The sequence below is a fragment of the Scatophagus argus genome, chromosome 14 (assembly GCF_020382885.2).
Source record: "Scatophagus argus isolate fScaArg1 chromosome 14, fScaArg1.pri, whole genome shotgun sequence".
Taxonomy (NCBI): domain Eukaryota; kingdom Metazoa; phylum Chordata; class Actinopteri; family Scatophagidae; genus Scatophagus; species Scatophagus argus.
Window position 1 is genome coordinate 4104645 of NC_058506.1, and position 25106 is coordinate 4129750.

A 25106-nucleotide genomic window follows, 5' to 3' on the forward strand; every position below is an offset into this window, starting at 1 on the left:
AAAATTCCTATGAACATTATTAAGAGAAAACCAATTTTAACTACATTGTATACTGTTGGTCAGTTGAATTTGTAACAATTTATTATGTTCTCATGATATATTTTATATATAAAATCTTGTTAAAGTATCTAGTGTATTTGTCTAATTCTGTCAGAATTTTAGAGGTAAAAGTATGAAGCGGTACCAAATGGAAATACTCAAGTAAAATTCTACTACCTCAGATTTGTATATGAGTAAATGTTCTTAGTTATATTCCAGCACTGAAAAACATAAATAAAAATGATTGACAAGAAAAAGTCAGATAGCAGGTGCATGAGATTTTATCACAGCCCCTAGACGGTGCAGTTACACTGCTCTCATCTGAGGATTAGAGCCTATTGCACTGACCAGGTGCTTGGAGGAAGGTCCCAGGCTGCTCTATAAAAACACAATAAGGATGTTTAATTAGTAATGATCTGTAGATCCCTCTATATCCTGCACACACACACACAGACAGTGCATAAAGCTGGATGATGATCGTGTCTCAGAGCTTCCCTGAGCTAGATGAACAGAAAGAGGAATGTGAGGAAGAGGGGAAGGAAGAAGGAGGGACTGGAGACACAGATCATGTTGCAGCCATTACGAGGAATATGGCTACGCTGCTTTCCAGAATGTAGACGTGCAGAGTGGAAAAACTCATTTCTCCTGCAGTGCACCCCCTCCATAATCCCCAGTGCATGACTTATGAATACAGGGAATCACTCCCTGGACACTGGTATTGTGTATTTACCAATGAGGTTTGTTACTTGTTGTAGAAGGTTATGAATTATCAAACACCTACATATTACATATTTATTTTTACAGTTCATAGCAGATTAATTGTAAAACAGTATTGAAACCCTCATTAAGAGGTAGAAGAAATTTAGAGTCAAAGGCCAGAAATTTGAATCCCAAAATCTAAATACAGTAATTGTTTATAATCAATGATAATATTTCATATGATTTCGTGATTTCCTGCTCTTTCTCTCCTCTCCGATTATTGCTGTGGTCCCTCCCACCATCCATCATTCCCTACAACCCTGCACTGGGCTGTTGCCATAGAGACAGGTTGCCAGATCTCAGACAGTGAGGGTGAGAGGCTGAATGGGTTAATTAGGAGGCGGAGCATGTGCAGCCCTCCAGATGGTAGTAAGCCCTCCTTCACCACAGGTCTCCAGGGACCTCCTCTCAAAGAAAAAGCGTCTCCTCTTTAGTATTCAGTCCCTCACCATTGATCCAGGAGCTGCATTTATGACCCAGTAGTCAACAATGTGGTGTTATGGGAAGTGTGGGGAAAAGATCCCTCTCTTCAACTCAACTCACTGACAATGAGCTGAGTTGAAGAAAATCTTTTTCTTAAATCTTGATCTGATTAAAGGAAGAACATGCACCCCTCTCATACATCTCATACCCTTTGTTGTCCTCTGTAGGACAGAGTAAACATGTTATCTCTATGCATACAGGAAGCAATCTTGCCTTGTTTTTATAGACAAAAGAAGTGTGTCAGCAGCACCCCCAGGTGTTTGCATTCATACAGGACATGTTTATTGTCACACCACTTCCAGCAGTAACAAGTGAGAACAGAGAGTATGTTTCAGATGTTTGACAAATAAAAACAATGTAGTTGTACAAAAATAGCAGCTAAAAGAAAATAAAGTGTTTGCTGTGCTTCACCATATTGCAGATAGTACACTTTATGAATATTTGACATGATCATTTATACAGCACGATACAAGCTAGTTTAGTGCAATAGCATTACATTATATTTTTATGTGAATCATGCAGTGAAATATCTTCCACACTTGGTGGGTAATTTCCATATTCTGAATTTAGTTGAGTATGTTTTGTCTCCAGTGATATCATATCTCTGAGCTGGTCTTGACTAAAGACAAAATGTAGCTTAAAACTTTCAAGACAGAAAAGTTACATTTTTAAGTTCATATCCATTCATTTTTAAATGTTAAATAGTCACAAAATATTTACATTCACATATTTGACATTACCCAGTGTATAACTACTCTGTCATTTTAATATCTTAAATATATGCTGAGGGGACAGATGAAATATAATTACTTACTTACTTTATTCATTGTTTAATGTGCAAAGACTTGCAATGTATGAAACAATAGCGCCACTCAGTGGTAGCTGCAGCCTACTGTCATAGCCTACCAAATATATCCTGCTGCAGCAAGAATCTTTTTCAATACCTTGTCTTTAACGTACCCCTAGGCGTTAAAGACAAGGTAGGTGAAGTTCTCCTGCTTGGGTTTGACGCTGAAGTTGTAGTGTCCAATGCGGTTCCTTTGGTAGTAGAAAAGGCAGACAAAAGCAATGATGAAACAGAGTGACAGGCCAATTCCGAGACAAGAGAGTCCAACTATGTGAAGAGTGCTGTATTCCTCGTCCAAGGCATCTGCAAGAACACGTCAGGTAAAGCATTAACTAAACAAGTACACATCCAATGACAAGATAAATAAAGGATTCATCTGAAAACAACCAAATGGTGTAGAGATTATTTAAAATATTGTGACTGATTTTTACTAGGCACTGGCTTTTATAACAAACTCTTTTGCTCAGTACACTTACAAAAAGCTGAAATTTTCAATTCCACTCATGAGACCATCATGAAAATAAATAATTAACTTAAAACAGAGATACCTCAAACATATTTGATCAGGTTCAGGGCTCTTGACATGCTCGTTTTCCATCAAGCTGTTTAAACTTGCTCTCCAAAAGTCCAATGATAGATACAGCAGCACTACTGGCATAGATCAACATCTAGATGGCCTATTCAAATTTTAAAATGAGGAGGCACTCAAGCTTATAATGGATACTGAACACCTCGATGGCTGTTCTACTTTTAAAACAAGCCAGTTCATCAATAGCAGAGTAGAAGCAGAAGTGTCATTGTTACTTCAGCTGGAATTAATTCCTTTTTTGACTCAACATTTGGCATAGCAGAGGCATGCATCTGAAAAACATTTCTCTTCTAACAGAACTTCACATGCTGCTAGTCTGTGTGAAGGTAGTCACCTTGATCTAACTTCAGGAGAGGCCCAGTAGAACCGAAAGCTGATCCGATTGTCTTTGAAGACCGAGCTGTTCTTTGAATGCAGTCCTTCAAGAAAAATGCACATAGGTGACAGAAAAGGAAGGTTCTAATGTATTCTTAAACATTTGAAAAACTAGATGCTTCAGTCATAGAGAGGGATTAGTTCATTTAGATCGGTTGTATGCAATTTAACTGGGTGTACTCACAGGCACACAGGTGTCTGATCCAATCTGTGCACAGATCTGGACATGGCAGTGTAGATAGATCACATTCAGGTTGACAAAGGAGAATATCTGTACAGACAGACGAGATGTGCTGGAGTTCCCATTGCTCAACACTTTGGTGTATGAGTTCAAGGAACAGCTGTGGAGAAAGACAAGGAACAGACCAACTGAAACACCAATTCCTACTTTTAGTGATCATCTGCGTCTGATATAGTTGTAAATTGTGTCAAAGCTGACAGTTGAAACAATATTCTACCTTCTATTTCAGGTTTCAGAATTTTCATTTGCTGTGAACTGATGATATCATCAGGAAAAGGTTTTTAATTAATTGTAAATTACCTTACTGACTAACTGAAAGTCAATTCATTGTTATTACTATTTTTAGAGATCAGAGATTTTGAATGTGGGGGGAATTAGAAAATATTCCTTCTCAGTGACCATGTAGCAGATTCAAGGTTTGTTTTTAACAGACGTCATCTCCACATTTCAACCCTGTGCTGCACCTTAAGGACAAGGAAGGTTCGAACTGATTACGTAAAATTGTATCTGTACTGTATAATGGTGAATATGGAAGGTCTGAATTCAATTGATTGGCTGTTAAAGGTTAGATGATTGGAATATTTAGTTAAACATTTGAAGATCAATAGCTCTCATGTATGTTTGGCAGTAAAACATCCTCAGTGCCTGTTGCAGGCAATGAGGAAGCATACAACAGGCACATTTTTTGAAGTTGTGAAGTATTTTTGGGAAGATATACATTCTGTCTTGATTGATGTGCTTGGTTATAAGACTGTCATGCAAAATAAACTAGAAGTTGTTATAAACCTGATTCTCCCAAGCAGAAACAATGGTTTGATGCAATACACGAAATAAGGACAATGGAAAGACTCACTTCTATACAGAAGGTTTGCAAAGAGATGGCAGAAATGGATACTAAACCAAAAGAAAATATAAGGACATTGGCCAACAATTTGTGGTCGCACCTACAGGTAAAGCAACAATTAGATATGTTTCTTTTCTCTGTTACCAACAGGTTCTCCTACAGGCTCTGTTCGTATGTTTGTTTTCTTTACTTTCTATTTTTATCTACTCAATCTGTACTTTTGTTAAAATTTTTATTTTGACGCTGACTGCGTATGGAGGTCGATTCTTTAAAAATTATTTTTAAAAAAGGTCCTTATCACCCCAATATCCCACGACGCTTGAGACCACGAAAAGCTTCATGCTGATTTTCTGAAAGAAATGACCTTCCTGTATTTAAATGACCTACCTGCATAATGATAGTAGTAATAGTAACAGTAGTGGTAATATAACTAAAATAATTGATAGTAACTGTAATTAAAGTGAGAGAAAGAGTAAGTATATTAGTTTTCTCAGCTAGCTGAAATACTAGTGATAGAAATGTGACAGTGCAAGAAGCAGACCCGTTCTCCAGGAAGACATAGCTGTTGGTGTCTGTTGGGTGTTGGGTGGGAGTGGCCCAGCATCTGTTGATAACTACTTTAATCTGCTCTGAGGAGGTGTTGAGGCTGACATCCACCACCACAGCCTCTTCAGGGGACAAGCTGTAGTTGTAGGGTAAAGGTACTGTGCCATTCATCAGCTGCACTGTCACCTGAAATGACCCAAAGCCCATGATGCCATCTTCGAACATGTCATACCTGGAGAGTGAGAAAAAATATATATAATCAACTAATACTGCAAGAATAGGCTGCAAAATGATTAAAAATCAGTGAGTTCACAAATTAACACGCTCTATTTCACTTGTTTAATTTGTACAAAAACCCAAGTGTAAAGGTAACAAGTTGTTGTTTTCTTTGAGTAGGACCAGTTACCAAGCAATGAGCAGAGATTCAGGTAGTTAGTGGTGAGCTCCTATTTACTTAGTGAGCTTCACAGGTGCTAATAGGGACTTTTTGTTACATTCAGACAGAGCCAGGCTGACTGTTTCCCCATGTTTTCAGTCTTTATGCTAGGCGAACTGCCTGTTGGTTTTGATTATATGTTTATTATACAGATGTAAAAAGTGGTATCAATCTTCTCAACTAACTCTAGCAAGAAAGCAAATAATAATATTAATAATAATAATTTCCAAAATGTGAAAATATTGTTTCAACAACTCAGGGTACTGTATCTGCAGTGTAGCTACTGTTTTAAGAACAACTTGTTCATTATATGCTCTATATGCATAAGGTTTCTATATGCATACTGCTTCTTTGTATGCAACAGCTTCAGCTGATGTGGGGCTAAAATAAAAAAAAAGAAAAAAAAGACAACAACCAGTGATCGTGACAGCAAGTGAGACATACCCCATGGAGCTGAAGTCAGCAGAGACAAGCATGCTCTTCAAGTAGCCACAAATGATGGGAACCTCCAGATGTATTCTGGGTGCCTCAACTGTACCACTAGGTGAAGTGTACTGATCCATAGTGTTAAACAGCTTTACTAATGCTGTGTAGTGGGTTTCATTCTAAAATACCAAATGTCACAAGGGTTTGGATTATTTTCAGAGCAAATACATTCAAGTTTTAGAGTCAAAATACCTAGGGTCTCTGAAACATGGATAGGAAAGTGCAAAAGATCCTTAAAGCAACTCTTTATCAGAAGTCAAAAAACTCACATGCACAAGCAAAGTGGCACACTCATTCCAGGCCACGGTCAGTTGGGCATGGGTGGCATTGCCTCCGTTGACGCCACAGTCCAGTGAGCCCAAATATAGGGTGCTCTCTCTGATCTTGGTGCTCAGAAGAAAATCCCTGGAAACTGACACAGTGATGGCAGCAACTCTGCACTGGACTGAGATGGCTCCTTCCATAGAGGCATTGGTGGCGGTTCTCTGGACAGTAGCATTGGTTGATGGAATGGAGTGGATAGTGGTGGTTGTTGGGCTGGTAGTGGTGGTTGTTGGGGTAGTAGCGGTTGTTGTTAGGTTGGTAGTGGTGGTTGGGTTGGTGGTGATGGTTGTTGGGTTGGTAGTAGCGGTTGCTGTTGGGTTGGTAGTGGTGGTCAAGCCAGTTCTAATGGTTGTTGGGCTGGTAGTAGTAGTGGTCGGGTCGGTGGTGGTGATTGTTGGGTTGGTAGTAGTGGTTGTTGGGTTAGTAGTGGTTGTTGTCGGGTTGATAATGGTGGTTGGGCCAGTAGTGATCGTTGGGTTGATAGTGGAGGTTGTCAGGTTAGTTGTGGTCATTGGGTTGGTGTTGGTGTTTGTTGGGGCAATTGCAGCAGTAGTGGTGGTTGTAGGAACACTAGTGGTTGTTGTTGAAGTAGGAGTGGTGGTTGTAGCATAATAAGTTGTGGTAGCTTCAGCATTAGTTACAACTGGGACAACTGTGTGTATCAGTGAAGAAGTGGCAGAAACCAGTGTGGTAAATGGGTCTGTAGTGGAAAATATTTCAGTTGTTGATGTAATGACTGTCTCTGTGTCCAAGGTAGGATTTGCTGCAAGAGACAAAATGGACAGATATTCTGTCATTATTTGTGCATATAATTTGTGTAAAATTAATCTTTCCCCTTACCACACTATGAGATGTTACCTTGACAGGTTCGCCCAGGCCTTTGTGGGTTGTTGTCTATAAAGCCCTCCCAACAAACACATGTGTAGGAGGCCCAAGTGTTTGTACATGTAGCCCACTGGGAACAGTCATTTTGCCCTGAAGCACATTCATTAAAATCTGCAGAAAGCAAAATATTTGCCTCAGTAAGGGGAGCTTCATGTTGTTTTTAAAAAATATCAAGGTGTAAAATAGTGAAAGACCAAGAAAAACATTTGTAACCCTCATTTTATGACACTTCTGTGTTATTGTGCTTAGGACTTAAAGGTGTACTTGTGAAAATTGGGGCATAAGAAGCTGAGATAGATTGTCTTTAAAAACCCTCATATAGGCCAACATCAAGAAATGCATTCAACAATTCTCACAATGCAACTTGATAGCAGATTTTTGGTATAGCTTAATGTCTACACTTCTAAAGCGTCCAGTTTGTAACAGAGGTTTTCTGGTAAGAGTCTCCAAGCCCAAGCTGAGGTAACCCAGATGATGTCATCAGGTTTTTTTTCTCAGACTTTAGGAGCACAGAAGATTTTATTCTGTGTAGTAGAACTAACCTCAAATACCTAATTCAGATAATCTTGACATGTAAAATCAAACTTTGCTAAAAGTTACTTTAATTTCTTCGAGTAATTTATAAAAGAAGAACAGAGATTAGAAAGGGACATACCATTAATGCTTGTGCTGTTTTCATCCACAGTGTATTTGGTGCTGTTCATTAGGGAGCCAAGCAGAGCTGTAGACACATTCCTGATGTCTTGGTTTTCACTGGGGGTAAAGATGAAGGTGAAGTTGACCACCACACTCCCAGGGTAGAAGCCTCTGATTTCAATTCTCAACTGGTGTGAATCCACCATGGCTTTCATCTCTGGAGACAGAGACTGGTAGATCTGTTGGTGACAAAAGAAACCGCACCACAATCAAGATAATGATGAATGAGTGAATGAAAGAGAAATTTGTCAATTTAACTTTGTTAGCTCACTAAAACAGACAATGTGTGGAATGTTGTCACTGGCTAATCCTCATAACACACATACCTCTTGTATAATACTCTCAGTGAGGTTTTTATAGGCATGGCTGCTGGTGTTCTGCAGATCAGCAGTGAACTGGATGTTGGTAAGTCGTGCTGTGGCATCAACAGTCTGAGCATCTACAAAGAAAAAAGCTTTATTTGGTACAGTGAAAACATTTTCCACAATTAAATGGCAGCCCATTTACCAGCCCATGTCCAATTGATTAAAATGTGAAACTTTTCTTTATCACACACTATGGTCAATTTTATTGCTTTACTTACTACTCCCTGAGGTAGTATTCAGTTGTCTGCATTTTATATTATTTCAAAACTCAACACAACTTCTTTTGGTGCACAATTCTTACCAGTCCTGACTGATATATGAAGGGCAGTTCCTTGGCTTCCACAAGCAAAAGGTGTGACAGTAACATGGTGGAGCACTCCTGGGTGCAGTCCTGTCACTTTCATCATGGTCCGATTAGTGTACCAGGTGATGATTTCTGACCCATTGCTTACACCAATCTGGTAAGTCTGGTTCATCTGAAACTGGCTGGACCAGTAGAGACAGAACGAGGTTCCAGTGACATTAGTTGACCATAAGCTGGTGATGCTGGGAGGGGCTGGAAGGTGGCGGGACAGTGTACTGGGTTAATATTTGTTCATGTGGCTAGAGGAATAGTTCAATATTTATTGGAAAATAGCCTTATTTTCTTTCATACTTATATTTAAAGTTTGATACCACTGCAGCTAGCGGCTTAGCTTAGCTTAGCGCAATGACTGGAAATGGGGAAACAGCTACCTTGGCTATGTCCAAAAGTAACAAACTCTACCCGCCAGCACCTCTAAAGCTAAATAATTAAGATTTATATCTTCTTTGCATAATCCTAGCCATTTTAGGACTGTGTCATTCACTGCCATGGACACAATGCTGACATTTTCCACACAAAATGACTATATGATGCTATTTAACGGAGGTAGGGAAGTTAACCAGACATACTTGTCAAACCAGCTATTTAGTCTTCATTCTTTAAGTTTGTTAGTTTGTAAAGTTGAGAAAAAACTTTTTGTAAACACATTTCTAATAACATACAGTTGAAAGACAGTCCAGTACCCTTTGGTTTTTGTACAGACAGACAAAAGATTGTTGTTAGTTTCCTCTCTTTGTGCTGAACTAAGCTAACCGGCTAAAGGTGACTACAGATATAAGAGTGGTATCAATTTCGTCAATTAACTCTCAGCAAGAGAGCAATAACCATATTCTCCAGAATGTCAAAATATTCCTTTACAGACATCTGCATCAGAGGATGAAAAGATGTAAAGCAATAACTTACACATTCACACATTTAAAGGAAGATGAGATTTTTTTTTAGTGCACAAATTATTATCTTGTGGAAAAAGAGATAATTTCAGCATATTAAAGGTATGATAGACCTATGCTTTGAAGACTACAGAGATAAGCTGCATTTATCACAGTCTTCTTAGTGATAAGATAATTATCGTTTGCATACAAACTAAAAAAACATCACCTAGAGAACAGGATTAGAAACCTCATTAGCACTTTGACACTAAATGCTTTAAAATGCCAAAATTATTAATAATTAATTAGCAATTAAAAATATACTTTGGCTTGTAAATGGGGATTTAAAACAGCCTTGAGATAAAAAATAAAATACTTCTTACAGCATGTGGTTGTTGGCAGAGAAGACTCTGCAACTGAGCTCATGCTGGTGTAAGGTGCAGAACTTGTCCACTGCAGACTGTATGATGAATTGTAAGGGACAGAACCTGTGTTACTCAGAGCTGTAGCCATGCTGGTCTCAGTGGAGTTGAAAAGACTTGTGGTGCTGTGGCCCTGAGGGACCTGTGTGGTGTTTGAAGCTGGAGTGTAGGTGAGGTTGGGTGATATTGTCCACTGGAGCTCCGTGGTGGTTGACACACTGACATCAGCTGGGAAGAAATAATGCAAAGCAATGTTTAAACCAAAGCCACTGATGCAGAATATTAATGCTCTATAAGAGTTCTTTATAACTATTCAGCTACACTATTTTGTTCACTAACTAACTCTATCAGATGTATATGACTCAGATTTCTTGTCTACTCTGGCTGAGGTGACATCATTATACAAATACAAATATTAAAAAAAGAGTCACAGAGTCTCCAGGTGAGACTTTGAGATTTGCAGTGTCATTTTAAATCTACCTGCAATTTCTTGGTTTAAAGTCTTTTTTGCTAACTTCGTAGCAAGGTAGTGATAATGTGAGGGCATTTCCGTATGATGCCACCCTTGTGAATTTGAAAGTAAACCCACATAAATATCATTTACCCGCAAAGAAACATATTCTTATTCTCTCGTATTACTTTGTCTTCCCCGACAGCTCAGTTTCCGCTGGTGATGTGGGGGGTTGGGGGTATTCATCTGAGTTGCCTTCAGTCTTGCTCACAGCGTGCACTCATAGCATTTACTGTAAATCTTACAGGCAGAAGAGTTTCTTTTTGACTTCTGGGCTTTTCTTAGACCTGATTTTTATTTACCTCTTAGGAGGTTGCTGTGTAGTTTATAATAAAGACTGCAGACAGTGCTCAGGCCTGGAAAAATTCAACTTAATTTGGTCTTTTCAGTTTTTGAAAAGGTGGTGAGGGGCGTGGCGGATTTTATTTACAGATAATTCTCTTCAACACATGAAGACACTTTGTTCATCAGTCAAACATGGTGTGGTTTTTGTATACTGGCATTATTGTATGGCAAAATAATATCATCAATATTATTATTTTGCTGTTTGCTTTGTTGTTCTTGTTGTTGTTATGTTTTGCTTGGATTCAATTGTTGCATCTATTCTTACACATTGCGTGTGACATGTTTCCATCACTTCCTCAGACATTACATGGACAAACATTCATTTCCTGGAGGCTTAACCAACACCTAACCATAACAATAAACATTGCCTGCTTAATCCTAACCCTTACCTTAACCTAACCCCAACCTTAAAGCAACTCTTCACCCTAATACTTAATAATAACCTTGTGGGGACTTCCATTTTGTCCCCATAATTGCAGGGTCCTCACAATGTGACTGTGTACAGATTTTTGTCCCTACAACTATAGGAATAGACACATGCACACACACACACACACAGTCCAACCTGAACAATGGGCTCCAGGGTTTCTCGGGTCAACATCAGAATATCCTTGGTGGCAGGCACACTGGTAGGAGCCCACTGTGTTGTTACAGTCTGCCTGAGGGGAACACTGATGGAGAGCAGACTGTGTACACTCATCTACATCTGCATTAGAAACACAGACAGAGGTTGCACTGGAATTACAATTACATGTGCAAGCTGTTGAATTCGAGTTGTGACCACAGAAGGAGTAATAATTATGCAAGATTTTATAGGAAAATTGAACAAACAAATACCTCTCTAAAAATAAATGATAAGCCAGAATCATGATTTACAAAAAATAAGATTTAGATTGTGAAGTGTTAAGAGGGAAATCCATTATCTGTGTGTTTGAGTATGTATGTGATGTCCAGCTTGTTATTGTGTTTTTAGCTCAAATGTAACTGACATGACTATGTGGGGGTGGGGGGTGGGGTGGGGTGTTTGTGCACGTGTGCATGTATGCACTCGCCCTGGTGTTATTTTCCGCTATTGCAGGAAACATCCCACAGATGACTGTCACTCAAACAGAAGTGGTGGGAGAAGGAAACTGTGGTGCGGCTGAGTCATTTTTTCCTGAACACTGTGTTCTCTGCAATATGAATCATTCTGAAAACTCTACAAGAATGTCATTTCTCTAATGAAATAAAAGCCCCAAGTAGCTTCACTGAGAGATGAGTGCTGCTGTAGAGAACTGCCGTGTCTCCTCACCTTCCACGGTTACAGATGACACTTCCTGTATGTGTTTGAGGAGAAGATGCAGCTTTGATGTGACGTTGTACAGTGAAAGAGTAAAGTTACAGTCAATCAGCAGTGAAGTTGCCGTTCTGTAGGGATACACGGGCCATGAGCTCAGGTAATAAACAGAAACATCAGACTGCAGAGCTCCAGTCACCTGATAGAAACCCAATAATAAGTGCACAATTAATGAAAACAAGAAATGAAACTGAAACAGACAAGTGGATGCCATGGTATACATTCTATATTTTAACCATTTATATTTTCTAAAGGACTACTAGAACAAGTATTAATAGCTGCCTAGTCGTCTTGGCAGTGCAGTCTTATTATGCATATACACAGCAGGGGTCTTAGCTGTTGTGTGTCACAGCAGTACCATTGCCTGTAGTAGTCTTGTGTGATTCAGATGTCCTTTGTCCTTGGACAGCAGTTGCTCATAATCTGTCTTCACCGTCACTGTTGCATTAAAACGGTATCCTCCATTCTCAGAGTAATTTGTTGAGCCTGGAAATTAAGTTAAAAGGTCAGTTAACCCAAATCACAAAGAAAACCCTTATTTTATCATCAGCAGCTTGTTTCATCTATAGGGTGGCTGTATGAAAATTACTGGGGTGGGGAGTGCATCTGAATCTTATGGTCATTTTTTAAAAGCAAGCTACAGTGTGTCACAGTGTCACATAAGAGTGACAATACATAAAGTGTGCTAAAGATTTTGGACACTAATTTTGAGCCACTAACTGAGCACTTATTATCACTTTCGGTGACAAGAGCCCTTGACCCTCGGCCGTAGTGATGCCAAAAAAAAAAAAAGACAGAGTAGGCTTGCCTGTTATATTATCCACAACTTTTGCAAATGGAAAACCTGATTCCAGGTTAGTTGAGTCTAGTTAAGCCAAACCGGGCCGTACCATGCAGTGGAAATGAAGCTGAAATTAACCAGTTACAGCTCTGTGCAGCTAAATGGAAGGCTGAAATAAAATATAAAACAGGGGTGGGAAAAATTTAAAAGACCATCCCGGTGCTTCTGAACATATCAGGCTACTCTCTCTTCACCAAAAAGAAAATGCACACTTGGTAGCATGTAGTATTACTTGAATTTATTTGCTCTGTTTTTGAACTAAATGCATAGACAATGACATTTAGAAAAGTCAGTTAAGTAAAAGTTATAAACCACCATCTAATAAACCACAAGCCTTACTCTCAAGTTTTCACCGGGACTCTTTCTTCATAACAAAATTGTACAGCTTTACTAGTTCTGATATGGCCAGGATCTTGTGACCTATGCATATACTTTTGTTAGCTAATGTCAGAAAATTTTAGATATTTTTGTGCAAATGACTTTGCTGAGTTAGGTCACCAGTAGTGAAAGAAGTATTCAGATCCTTTACTTCAGTAAAAATCCTGCATTCAAAAACCCCCTTCAAGTGAAAGTATGCAAGTATTAGCAAAATGTATTTAAAGTATAAAAAGTAAAACTACTTACTGGGCAGTAGGTCCCTGTCAGTGTTTTGCTTTAATATCAGATGTTTTTGGATTAATATTATGTTGAATTTTACTGCTGTAGATGTTTAAGGTTGGTTCGTTTTAACTACTGTCTACACTGTTGGGTAGTTTAATGTACAGCAGTACATCATATTCTATGGGATCATTATAGTGTGAGAACCACGTATCTCTAAAAAGTCAAGAAGTACAATATTTGCCTCTGAGATGTAGTAAAGTCGAAGTATAAAGTTAAAGTGCAAATATTCAAGTAACACACACATTCCTACTGAAATGCAGTGCTTGAGTTTCATTCTACTTCTGAAAGTCATTCATTTTTATGACTGTACCTGTTCTACTGTTACATTACAATTTAAATGACCTATTATCCCGCAATTGTCACTTGTATCCACAATTGGCACATCAGCTACACAAGCGCAATATGATAGAGATACAGAAGAAATAAAGGTAATATTTCATGACTTTGAATAAGACAAACATTCTCTTCACCTTTGTTACATTGTACTATACTGAGGGCTAGAAACCAGTGAGAAAGTGTGTTTTACATGTTTTGGATGACCCTTTATTAAGAACACATGACTTTGCCCAAGACACCATACTTCAATAACAAATAAAAACATTCAGGATGCATACTAACTTGCAGGATCACTGCAGAGCGAGCGATTCAATCTCTGGCAGCATTTTTGCCAGCCTGGACAGTCTATGTCCCACTCACAGTCCTCAGATCCGGGATACAATCCATCAGCACTTGGACAGGATCCTGGCTTGGCAGTGAACTCCCCACTCCTGTTTACAGCTTTGTTCAAGGAAAATAACATGTTACAGGCCATATATTAACAGCAGGACATTTGTAGCTGTGCAGTTTCTGTACTTCCATCTGGTGTCTTGCACACAGCACGACACACTGAAAGGTGAGGCTGATGGCTTGTCTGTCTACAGTGTGTGATGCTATATCATCAAGTTTTATAGACGCTTGCATGAAGACACTTGAAGTGTAGCATGAAACAGAAAAATGTGAGCTCTTGTATAATCTCCTAACCCACTGATGGATAAATAACGTGCAGTTCACTCACGAAGGGCACAGTAACGACCAACTTGAACGTAGCCATCGCAGCACCTGGTCACCTGCTGCATCACTGTCTTGTACTCAGTTTGATGGATCATCCTGTAAAGTGTCACTGTACATGTCTTCCAGAGCAGCCAGTCACCACAAGGCTTCGTCACAGTATAGGGAACCTTATGCATCGCTAGGAAAGTCACATTCCTTGTCTCATTACGAATACATAGGTGGTAGCCAAATGGAGACAGGCTATTTCCTGGAATAAAATACATCTTATAAATTTTACAGATAGTGGAGTTTCCTGGCAGCTGCAAAATGACATCACATTTTTGATTAGACGATTAGACGATACTCCTTGATTTTGATATACTCGTGAAGCATAACATAATACAAGTCTATCATCTGTTAGAAATATTTTTAAAAAATGAAAGCTAAACAAGAACCGCAAATCCTCGTAAGTGCCACAGTCGGCTGTGATGATACATCAGTTTCCTGTTAATCCGTCATCTGCGTGAGGCCTACCTTCATGCACAGTGTTTTCTCCCCTACAGAGAGCCAGCAGGGCTGCAGCCACCCAGATGGAGAGCATCCAACTCATTTTTCACAGATCAAAATCTCATCCACACATTTAACGACCACATTGTAGGTGCACGTTTTTCTTTGAGATGATGACAACTGACTGTTAAGGATGTTCTCAAAGACCAAATCCTCCGTGGATCTGTCTCCTCCCCTTGTTGCACCATCAGTCCCCAGTGGATCACAAAATCATGGTAGCCAACAGTTGCTGTTAGCACTCGATTTATGTGAATATTTTCAGTTACAAATGTTAGTGTACTGAAATTACATTCACCTTTGCAAGAATATAACAATATTTAGACAATTTGACATCCTACATTGCCGTGACGTATGCCTGCATGACAAGCTAGTGAGTCAGTATGATACAAAGAGAAATGTCTTCGATTCACTTGTTAACACAAAAGAAAATCAGGCCTCACTTTCATTTTTGAAGAATAGATAATTCGTCATTTTACTCATTCTGTGGCAGAATCAGGGTCAGTAAACATGTTTATAATGTCAGGGAGAGAGATGTGGGATGGGAGGAGTCAGAGTCCCTAATGGCTTGGTTTCCACACAGGTAACCATGGCAGTACTTGCTATGCGGCTGGCATTAACAGCCTGTGTCAGCCATTAGTGTCAAGTAAGGAGGAGTGAGAACTTCCCTGCCATTTTCCCACATGTCTTCATTCTCATTATATGAAGGACCAGTGGGATACTCTGGCCGTCAAAGATATGTTTTAAAAAAAAGACCACATCAAGATTCTGTCCTTACTTTTACATTAAGAACATGAATACACATTTTGTACATGTTTCATATCAGAAAATCCTACAGTATTTTTTAAATTCATTTCATGCATATTTTTACATTCTTAATAAATCTAATGATTAATGTAATGGCTCTCCTTTTACAGTAATGAGGTGTGAAAACGTGCCTGATTAACCTTCCCTCTGTCATTAAGTGGTAATTGCTGGTTACATGCTGACGCACAAGAGAATGTGGATGTAGGGTGGTGCAGGGATACAGGCTAGAGAGTCCACTAAGGTCACAATACATTAAGTCAAACCACAAAATAAAAACTTCAACATTAGGTCATATTCAGTGTATATGAAGAAAATATTTTCACCTCCAATGCCACACCTGAATCAGGAGAGAGTTGCCAGGTACTGTAGCTGACAAAGATTTCCATGAAAGGCCTGCAGGCCAAATAAACAGAGCAACTAGTCCCCAATGGAGTTCAGTAATGACACAAACCCACTGCTGTACAATAGTGACTTCCTTTTAGTCACAAACCTAATTAGTTTCATGGGAGTCAGGTGGGCGTGCAGTTACATGCATATTATATCTGCACCTCACTGTTCAAAACTACCAATTACATGGCTGCATATATGTAATAGTTTTTAAAAACTGAAAGATCTATTTTTTTCATTTGCTAAAATCAAAATGTGGCTATTCAAAACAATACACTCACAGTGAAAATGTGTGTTTCGCTTTCAAATATTAAATCAAAAGAATAAATGTAAAGTCTCCACCATTGGTTGCTTTACTGTAAACCATGACACTGACACACAGCATCAAACTCAATGAGAAGAGCTATTTGAACTAAAGAGAACTACAAAGTTATACAAATATATACAAATATACAAATACTTCACAAATAACTCACAAATAATTACAGAACAAATACTTGATCACTTGCAATATGGAGTGAAACCTCAGTTAGCAACCTTTAGCAAGACTAAAAATCATTGAAAAAAACAGAAAAACTAACAGCTAAAATGAAAAAATATGTCCTATCCCTTTAAATTAGCCTCAGTTTCTAGTCTTCCGTTGGCCCCGCCTCCTGGTACTTTACCAGCCTATCAGAGCGCAGTGCACGTGACGAGCGTTCTTTGCGATGACCTCATCCCTGGTGTGGGATGACGTCAAATTCAAGATGGATGGAATCACGACTAGCGCGCAGAAATCTACACAACACTGAATAAAGTCCCGGCTGTGTGGAGGAAAGACCATACTGACGACGGGCAGGGTAAGTGTAGACAGACAACCAAACTTAACGTTAAACAAAATTAGCAGGGAGGGTGAAACATAGTTGGTAGAGTGTTGTTAAGGAGAAGCTTTTTTCCTTTTCCTCCCTGACGTAACTCGAAAGGGGGAGATTGTGCTGCTGTAAAACCCGACCAGCTCCAACCTGTTTTGCAACCAGCATTCGCGCCGATTCAGGCCGGGTTGAACCGTTTTGGAAAACAACACACAAAACACCACTTCCACCGGGGGGTAACGGGTACAATTCACTCCCCCACACACCAACAGCTTCTCTGTCTGCACCGACTGTGTTTTCATTCCGGGATTACGGCGGCGGAGTCCATTTAAACGCGCTTAACTTTTCCTCTCTTGATTTGAATATCCGTTGTAAATTGAAACGGTTATTGCCTCGATTCTTTCGCCATTCTCCACCACAAGAGAAAAAAAACCCCGCATAACTTATTTCTAAACTGAAAGCGATGTGTCGTTAGGAGAAGTTGTCCGTCATGAGAAATTGAGCCACGTCTCATGGGTGATCTAATGCTGAAACCCTCACTCGACTTCCTCATAGAAAACAGACACGACTCAATATTCTCTGTTGTCCTCTAAACGTGCACAGCAAGTTTCGATGCAGAGTCAACAGAGCGGTTCTTAGTTTTTGATGAATGAATGAAGCCTCTGGTCATGAACCTATTATAGCAAGTGTCAATAACGTCAACAACATGTCTTCCGGTCACCGTTTTCAAAATAAACGCCTTAAGGCTCAACGTACGTTATTTCTGAGAAAACAAGGACTGCGCTGAACATATAAATAAGGAGGTCACTGCTAGTAGATAAAGATTAAGTTGTTTTTGCATTTAGAAAGGTAATTCCAGTTTACCTAATAGAGGCCTTTCACACAGTGCTCTTTAACAACAACTACTTTGTGTCTGTGTGTTGTGACATGTTTACATATATGAGAACAATGTAAACAAATTGGATAAATTAACAACTTATTTCGGGATAATGTAAATACATTTAGTTGTCAGTTTATTATTTGCCCTTGTTAGTTAAAACTAATAAAGGTAACAGATGTCGTCTACAACCTTATCTTTATGAAGGTTCTAACAGCAGCACAAATTACATCCTCCAAAAGGTAATCCACACCTTTCTAAATGAGTTAACAAAACAACAACTTACAATTGCAAAAAAAACAACAAAGCATTTATTGCAGGGCTGGGGATAGGGAGGTCGGGCATTCCTGTTTTGTCCCACTCACTTTTAAAATTTCAGATTCAATTTATCAGTCCTCTTGCTGCCCAGGCCCCTTAGTGTAGGTGAGAAAAGTAAGGATGTTGGTATTTTCATATGAGTTAGTTATTAACATGTGCTCTCAGCAATGAGTGTAGTGTGTAGATGTGCTACTTTTGCAGCCTTTTTTTGCCCCTTTCGTTTTAATTTTCAGCCCACATACAGGCTGCCCTAAGGTTAAGGTTTAGTTTCAGATAAGCACATTGAACATGTTTATGATGCATGTAGGGGAGACATCGTGCGGTGACAAGCCTTTATTTTAAAGGCAAATCTCTGAAACTTCCTGCATTAGTCAGTGTCACTGAGGGTGACTTTACAGCTGTCTTTCCACACCTTTTGACTACAAACATGATGTAATGCCCATAAACCTGTTATGTCCCTTTGTATTAATGGGCACCATGTTGTTATAACTGCAGAGGTTACCTTGCAAACAGTCATTATTTATTATCATTTAATCTGCCAAATATTTTTTATTTATTAATCTTTGGGTTTAAAAATATCAAGCAGATGGCATCTTGTTTGTTTTCTGATCAACAGCTCAAAGACATTCAGTTTACAGTGGCAGAAAACAGAAAATCTTCTGTTGAAAAACTGTTGGGACTTGGTAATGTGTGGTAGTTTCTGTTGTGGTAAAGAAAAGAATTGTTAATTGTCGGCATAGTTACCTTAAAACAATTATTTGCTTGCACATAGACCACACATTTATTAAGCAAAATGGCGAGTTAACACTGCCAAGCAATTTCTAAAGTGTAGGATACATTAATAAAGAAATGCACCTGAATACCACTGAATTTCACTGCTTCACGTTGCCTCTACTTACCAACAAGTTGCAGCTGATATCTTATAAATTACTGCTTTTATGTAAAAACTGCGATTACAGCTTGACTCCACACCAGTCAAGGGGCAGATTGCAGATTGGGGTTTGATTAATCGCTCCACCCCCACCCAAGTGGAATAGGACCGGTGGCCCTTTGGTCTCCAACCTCTAGGCCACAGCATAGAAGCCATTACTATGTTGATACATAAAGGATCTACATAATCAACCAAATATGATATAGAAGAAGAAGAATCAGCTTTATTTACAGTATATATATTTTTACATACACACACTGAATTTGTCAAATGAACAGATGGAGAGATAATATGTACAACTAATGCCTTCGACCGCAGCCCTCGTCTGCACTGAGGCATAAGAAAATCAATTTCTTCTCTCTTTAATACATGAAGAATTTACAACATTTATATTTTTAGGAATTCTTTAATAAAGTAATAGTGATGCCTTATCAGAAAAGTGATATATCTTTTAGTTTGTAACATTTATAACAAGAATTCTCATAAATTGTCAAAAAAAAATGAAGTAGAATTACAATATTTTGATTGAAAAACACAGGGCCCAGTACCTTGTGGTGGGTTTTTATTTGAAGTTTAGAGGTTATTTGGTCATATTTGTTTGGTGTTCATCAACCAATCTAATTATCATAATTGACACAAGTGTTGAATATATAAAAAGGCCACTTATTATAATATAATGGAAATTCACAGAGTACACTATCTCTGACACTGATGGTGTTGTGGCATGAGCAATGACAAGACCAGTAGACACAGGCATATAGGGCAATAGGGCAGGTATTTGATCCTGTGTCTATTCATACCTGTCTCTATAACAGGCTAATTTAGTGCACACTTAATGATCACCTATGGTATTTACTTTGTTGCACTAAAATGTAATCCTCTTGTCTTTCAGCTATGGAGAGCCTAGTGCATTACAGCAATCCCTCCCATGCACTCTCAGTGTTAGGGGCTCTGAATGAGCAGCGCCTGCGGGGCCAGATGTGTGATGTTGTCCTGGTTGTGGCAGACCAGAGGTACCAGGCCCATAAGAGTGTTCTGGCGGCCAGTAGTGAGTATTTCCAGTCCCTCTTCACACGGATGGATGCAGACTCGCTGAAAGTTGTAAACCTGGACTTTTGTGAGCCTGATGCCTTCGAAATTGTTCTGAATTACATCTACTCCTCCTCACTTTTTGTTGACAAAGGCAGTCTGGCAGCCATTCAAGAGCTGGGCTATAGCCTTGGAATCCCTTTCCTTACCAACATTGTGTCAACAAGGCCACATGCATCCTACTGTGTGTCTAGAAAAAGGCTTTCATTCTCAGAAGGAGATGAGAATGATGTCCAGACAAGGAGTGTCATTGTGTATCGGGTTCAGAATGACAGAACACATCCCTCTCGCTCAAATTATCAAAGGAAAACACCAGAGAGATCATCATCTCCCCACTCTACTAGAGAGTCATCCCAGCTTCCATCTGAACACAACTCATATGAATCAGTTAGAGACTTTGAATCCGTCAGTAGGAAATCATCTGAACAGAGTGAACCTGCTGAAAAGAAGTCCACCTATCCGTACACCTCCATATTAAAAGGGAATTCATCAAACATCACATCTGTTAGGCCCCAGCTGACATCCTCAGTGTCTTTCAGTGATGCTGAAGTGCAGCATGTCAGGCTGCAGTCTGACACTGATCTGGACACTAAAGAGGAAAATGAGGAGCAGGAGCACCACTATCACACCAAAGTGCCCTTTCAGGGTCAGGCCAGCGAGCCCAGCCAGACCATTGACAGGAGCGGGCCACTCATAAAAAGCCTACTCCGAAGATCATTATCCATGGACAGCCCTGTTCCCGTCTTTTCACCAACACTGGAGCTCAAGGAGCTGCAAAATCGTGAACAATCAGTTGTTAAAATGGCATCAAAAGCATCTGGGCCAGAAACATCTGCTCACAATGGCAATTCAAAAAGAACATCTCCCCTGGTTCTCAGGTCAAAGTACCCCAGTAGGTATGATGAAGAAACTCAGGTAGAAAGAAAGGTCAGTGTGAAAGCTGAGCCCAGCAGTCCGCTTGCTGACCCCATGGACATTATTCGAATCACAGTTGGAGATGCATTGCCAGTCAATCTTAAAGACTTGCAAACAAATTATGACCAAGGTTCCAGGTCAGACTTCAGTTCTGTTGGAAAAAGAAAGGAAAGGCCAGACAACAGAAGATACCCATTCAAGAAGAGCAAAATATTTAAGGAACATTCCCTCTCTCTTGATGGGAGCATGTCAAAAACAGTACCTCAGAGTGCCAGCAATGATTCTAATGAGAACAGTGGGGAGCCACTTCAGAACAAAATTTTCAAATGCTGGAATTGTTTAAAGGTTTTCAGGTCCAGTGCTGGACTACATCGCCATGTTAATATGTATCACAACCCAGAAAAGCCGTATGCTTGCGACATCTGCCACAAGCGCTTCCATACCAACTTCAAAGTGTGGACTCACTGCCAAACTCAGCATGGTGTAGTACAAAACCCAGCCTCATCCTCCAGCTCCTCTGTACTGGATGACAAATTTCAGAAGAAGTTGATAGATATTGTGCGAGAGAGGGAAATAAAGAAAGCTTTGCTTTGGAAGTTAAAGAGGAATAAGCAGGGTTTGCAATCTCCTGCACTCACCAAAAAGAGATCAAGGCTCAGCTTCATATGTCCTTACTGTGGGAAAGTATTTGTGTTCCAATCTCAATACAGACAGCATTTAAGGACGCATCCTGCTGAAAAAGCTGACCAGGAGACAGGGAGCGAGAGCGTTCTCTATCAGGAACAGGATGAGATCATTCAGCAGAAGGATACAGACGCTGGTGTTTACTCCTGCAGACTTTGTAATATGAAGCTGTCTTCACTCTTTGAACAGGGTGACCATGAGAGAGGCTGTCGACATGCAACTGTGTGCCCCTACTGCGGCCTCCGCTTCTCAAGTCCAACAGTCAAGAAGGACCACGAGGCGCATTGTAAGTACAAGAAACTGACGTGCCTGGAATGCATGCGGACCTTCAAGTCCTCCTTCAGCATATGGCGCCACCAGGTGGAAGTCCACAACCAAAACATGATGACTGTTAAAGACCAGTTTCACCAGAAGCAACAAGAGAACAATGAACAGATGTCTGAAATGCCCAGAGAGGAGCATTATAGTGATGAGCCTCTAGCACCCAGTAGCTCAAGAGAGAACATAAGTTACAGTGACTCCTCAGGTCCACCCTTGTATGATTCAGAAGACTCTTCATCCTATGTGCCTGAGGACCTAAGCATGGGCCACCACGGCAAGCTGGTAGTGAAGGAGGAGCCATTCGAGGAGGCTGTTAGTGAGAGGGAAAACACAGAGTCTGCCAAAAGTGGGCCTGAGGAACCTGGTGTGTGGCCATGTGAGAAATGTGGAAATCTTTTTGGCTCTCGCAAAGACCTGGAACGACACCAGGAGCTGCTATGCCACATCAAACCATTCATCTGTCACATCTGCAACAAAGCCTTCAGGACCAACTTCCGTCTTTGGAGCCACTTCCAGTCTCACATGTCGGCTGCTAACGAAACTGTAGCCAAAGACATGGACAGACAGCCCTCACCTCTGTCTCCCTCCCCGCCCGCAACTCTTCAAAACTCTCAACGTCGCTCCCCACAGGCCTCCGTGCTCCAGTCCACCCAGACAGCGCCAATCACTGCAGCAACGGCTGAGGAGTGCAGCAGCCCAGAGCCCTGTAGCTCATCAGTAAGCAAGACAAAGAGGCCTGAACTAGAACGGCAACCCAGCAGCCACAGCACTCTGTCAAGGTCAAACAGCATGGAGAGTCCAGGTGGCCCTCAGGAATCAGACACACTCTTTTACCATGCACCATCTCTATCTGCCCTGACGTTTAAGAGGCAGTACATGTGTAAACTCTGTCACAGGACCTTCAAGACGGCCTTTAGTCTCTGGAGCCACGAGCAGAGTCATAGCCACATGTAAGCACCAGACAAGTTATAGCAGTGCATTTTGAGTGACAATACCTAATATAAACACACCTCAGCCTACGAAAGGAAGACTTTGAATGTATAGCTTATTCGCTTGCCTCCATTGTCATATATTAAAGTGGCCATGTTCATTAGAGGTGTTAAACGTGAATGTGCAATCAAGTGCTAGATTCCTCTGTGAGATGAGATGATTACAAATGGTTTATTTTTCAGTCAAAGTGAGCTACAAGCATTTATCTATTTTAAACCTGTTTTAGTTATCTTCTCGTAATTATCTAGGTGTTTTTGAGAAAACAAGGTACAGAGTTGCACCAATCGTCACTTTACAGGTACCACTTTTCACTTGCACGCACAGTGAAAAAGGTACAACTATATACATTGTTTTCTTAGAGTGTGGAACAAAGTGCTTTAAATTTTTGGAGGCTGCAGTTGAATTTAAGAGTAGTGCTTTGCTTTTGTATCAGATTTATCTCTTGATGTGAGTGATATATCCCTTAAGATAATATTGGTGGCCTCAACAATGTATTCAATATGCACTTTGTTTAACAGTTTGATTCTGTTATAGGGGGACGTAGTACGAAATGTTTGCTTGGATCCTTTCGCTGAAATTTTAGGCTGCAAAAGTGGAAATGATAAATAAGACCCAAGAATTTCTTTTTTGTTTCTTTATACTTGGCATTCTTTTACATTTGTTCTCATATTTGTGTTCCTTGTTGCCTTGTAATTTTATTTAACAGGCTGATTGAATAAGACATTCAGTATAAAAATGAATTACATCACGCACTGTATGTCAAACACACCTCAGACAGGTTGTTTTAGGCATTGCATTTCAGTATGTAGCCTTAATTAACTGCTGTCTTCACTCAGTGTATGTAATTTATTTTCGTAACTACCAGCCTGGTGTATCATTTTTACGTGTATACAAATGGATGAGACAGTGCAGTCATCAGTCATAGGATTTGAGGAAGATATTTTTTTCTCACTGGTAAGTAACAATAACATTTCTAGGTGTTGTTGAAAAAACTCATTTGTGAAAGGTGCTCAGAGCAGCTTCATAGTAAAAAATAGGGAAATTGTCAGGTAAAATAATGGGTTGGGTTGATTTGGTAGTATCCTAAATACTAGATAACGTGATTTAAGTATTTGGCTCACCATTAGAAATCATTCTGAGATATTTATTGAAAGCGAAGCACACAGCAGCATTGCAATGTACTCTTATAATGAAGATAAAAATTATTATATGAATTTGTGTGTATTAAACATCATCATAATTTCTGCATCTCTAAATCTGCAGCCCCGGTGCAACAACAGTGTTATGTAAATACTCACATACTGATAGACTTTTGCAGTTTAACACATTTGGTAATTAACCAAGCTTTACAATGCTTCGATGGCCTTATGCAACTTGAAAAATACTTTGTCAATATTGTTTTACATAAAAGCACAATAGAGTTTCAGATGACTTATGACTCAGGCTTTTCAAGGTGGTAAAGTCAAGAAAAGGGAGCCATGGGGAAGCAAATCTTTTGTTCTTTGAAATGTTGAAGAGTGTTCCTGCTTCCTAAAGATTTATTATTAAAGATTGTGTTTTGATTGTATTCCAGTTGTTTCACAATTGTATTCTTGTACAAGTATATAGGCCTACTTCTGCTTTGGCTCGGTGGATTAGAACTTCGTCATAAATTATTATGATTGCTACTATTTGGGAGATGTTGCATTCAAAGAGTGCTCCACACAAACTGTGGGAATTTGTTTTCCACTAAATGAGCAACGCAAGCTGCATTGTGATGTTAAATTCTTTGGAGAAATTCTGTATTGATAATAGTGCTCTTAATTTCTTGTGATAAAAGTTTTCTGAAAGTTTCACAGAAAGATTAGAATTGTGTATATGGAAGTGTTTGTATCCTCAATTTTGTACCAATTTTGTTAGTAAACAAAAGTTTTATCTTTTTAGTATTCCTGTGCTCTCACTGCAATAATGAATATTTGTATCTGCATTGGTTGCATTATTGTTGCTTTGGAGACTTGCGGTTGTTTTGTGTTGAGGTTTTTCTACAGGTTTTGTGCTTCATTTCTGTAATAAAGAATAACAATGGGATATATATATATAT

At 39.5% G+C, this 25106-nt stretch overlaps 2 protein-coding genes across 2 annotated transcripts; one reads left to right on the top strand and one right to left on the bottom strand.

The window, feature by feature from the left end:
- Positions 1-1538: 1538 nt before the first annotated feature.
- Positions 1539-16397, bottom strand: umodl1 (uromodulin-like 1). The gene is made up of 17 exons (XM_046411697.1): positions 14827-16397; positions 14318-14560; positions 13882-14040; positions 12121-12248; positions 11718-11901; positions 10992-11132; positions 9532-9798; positions 8217-8471; positions 7877-7989; positions 7510-7729; positions 6828-6965; positions 5915-6732; positions 5604-5764; positions 4719-4955; positions 3277-3433; positions 3052-3136; positions 1539-2431 (listed from the first exon to the last, which is right to left on the bottom strand). The coding sequence occupies exons 1-17, from the start codon at positions 14900-14902 to the stop codon at positions 2244-2246; spliced, it is 3570 nt and encodes a 1189-aa protein (XP_046267653.1). The 5' UTR covers positions 14903-16397; the 3' UTR covers positions 1539-2243.
- A 346-nt stretch (positions 16398-16743) lies between these two features.
- zbtb21 (zinc finger and BTB domain containing 21) lies at positions 16744-25104 on the top strand. The gene is made up of 2 exons (XM_046411315.1): positions 16744-16889; positions 19920-25104. Exon 2 carries the CDS (start codon positions 19922-19924, stop codon positions 22988-22990), a length of 3069 nt encoding a protein of 1022 aa, XP_046267271.1. The 5' UTR covers positions 16744-16889; positions 19920-19921; the 3' UTR covers positions 22991-25104.
- The last annotated feature ends 2 nt before the right edge of the window (positions 25105-25106 follow it).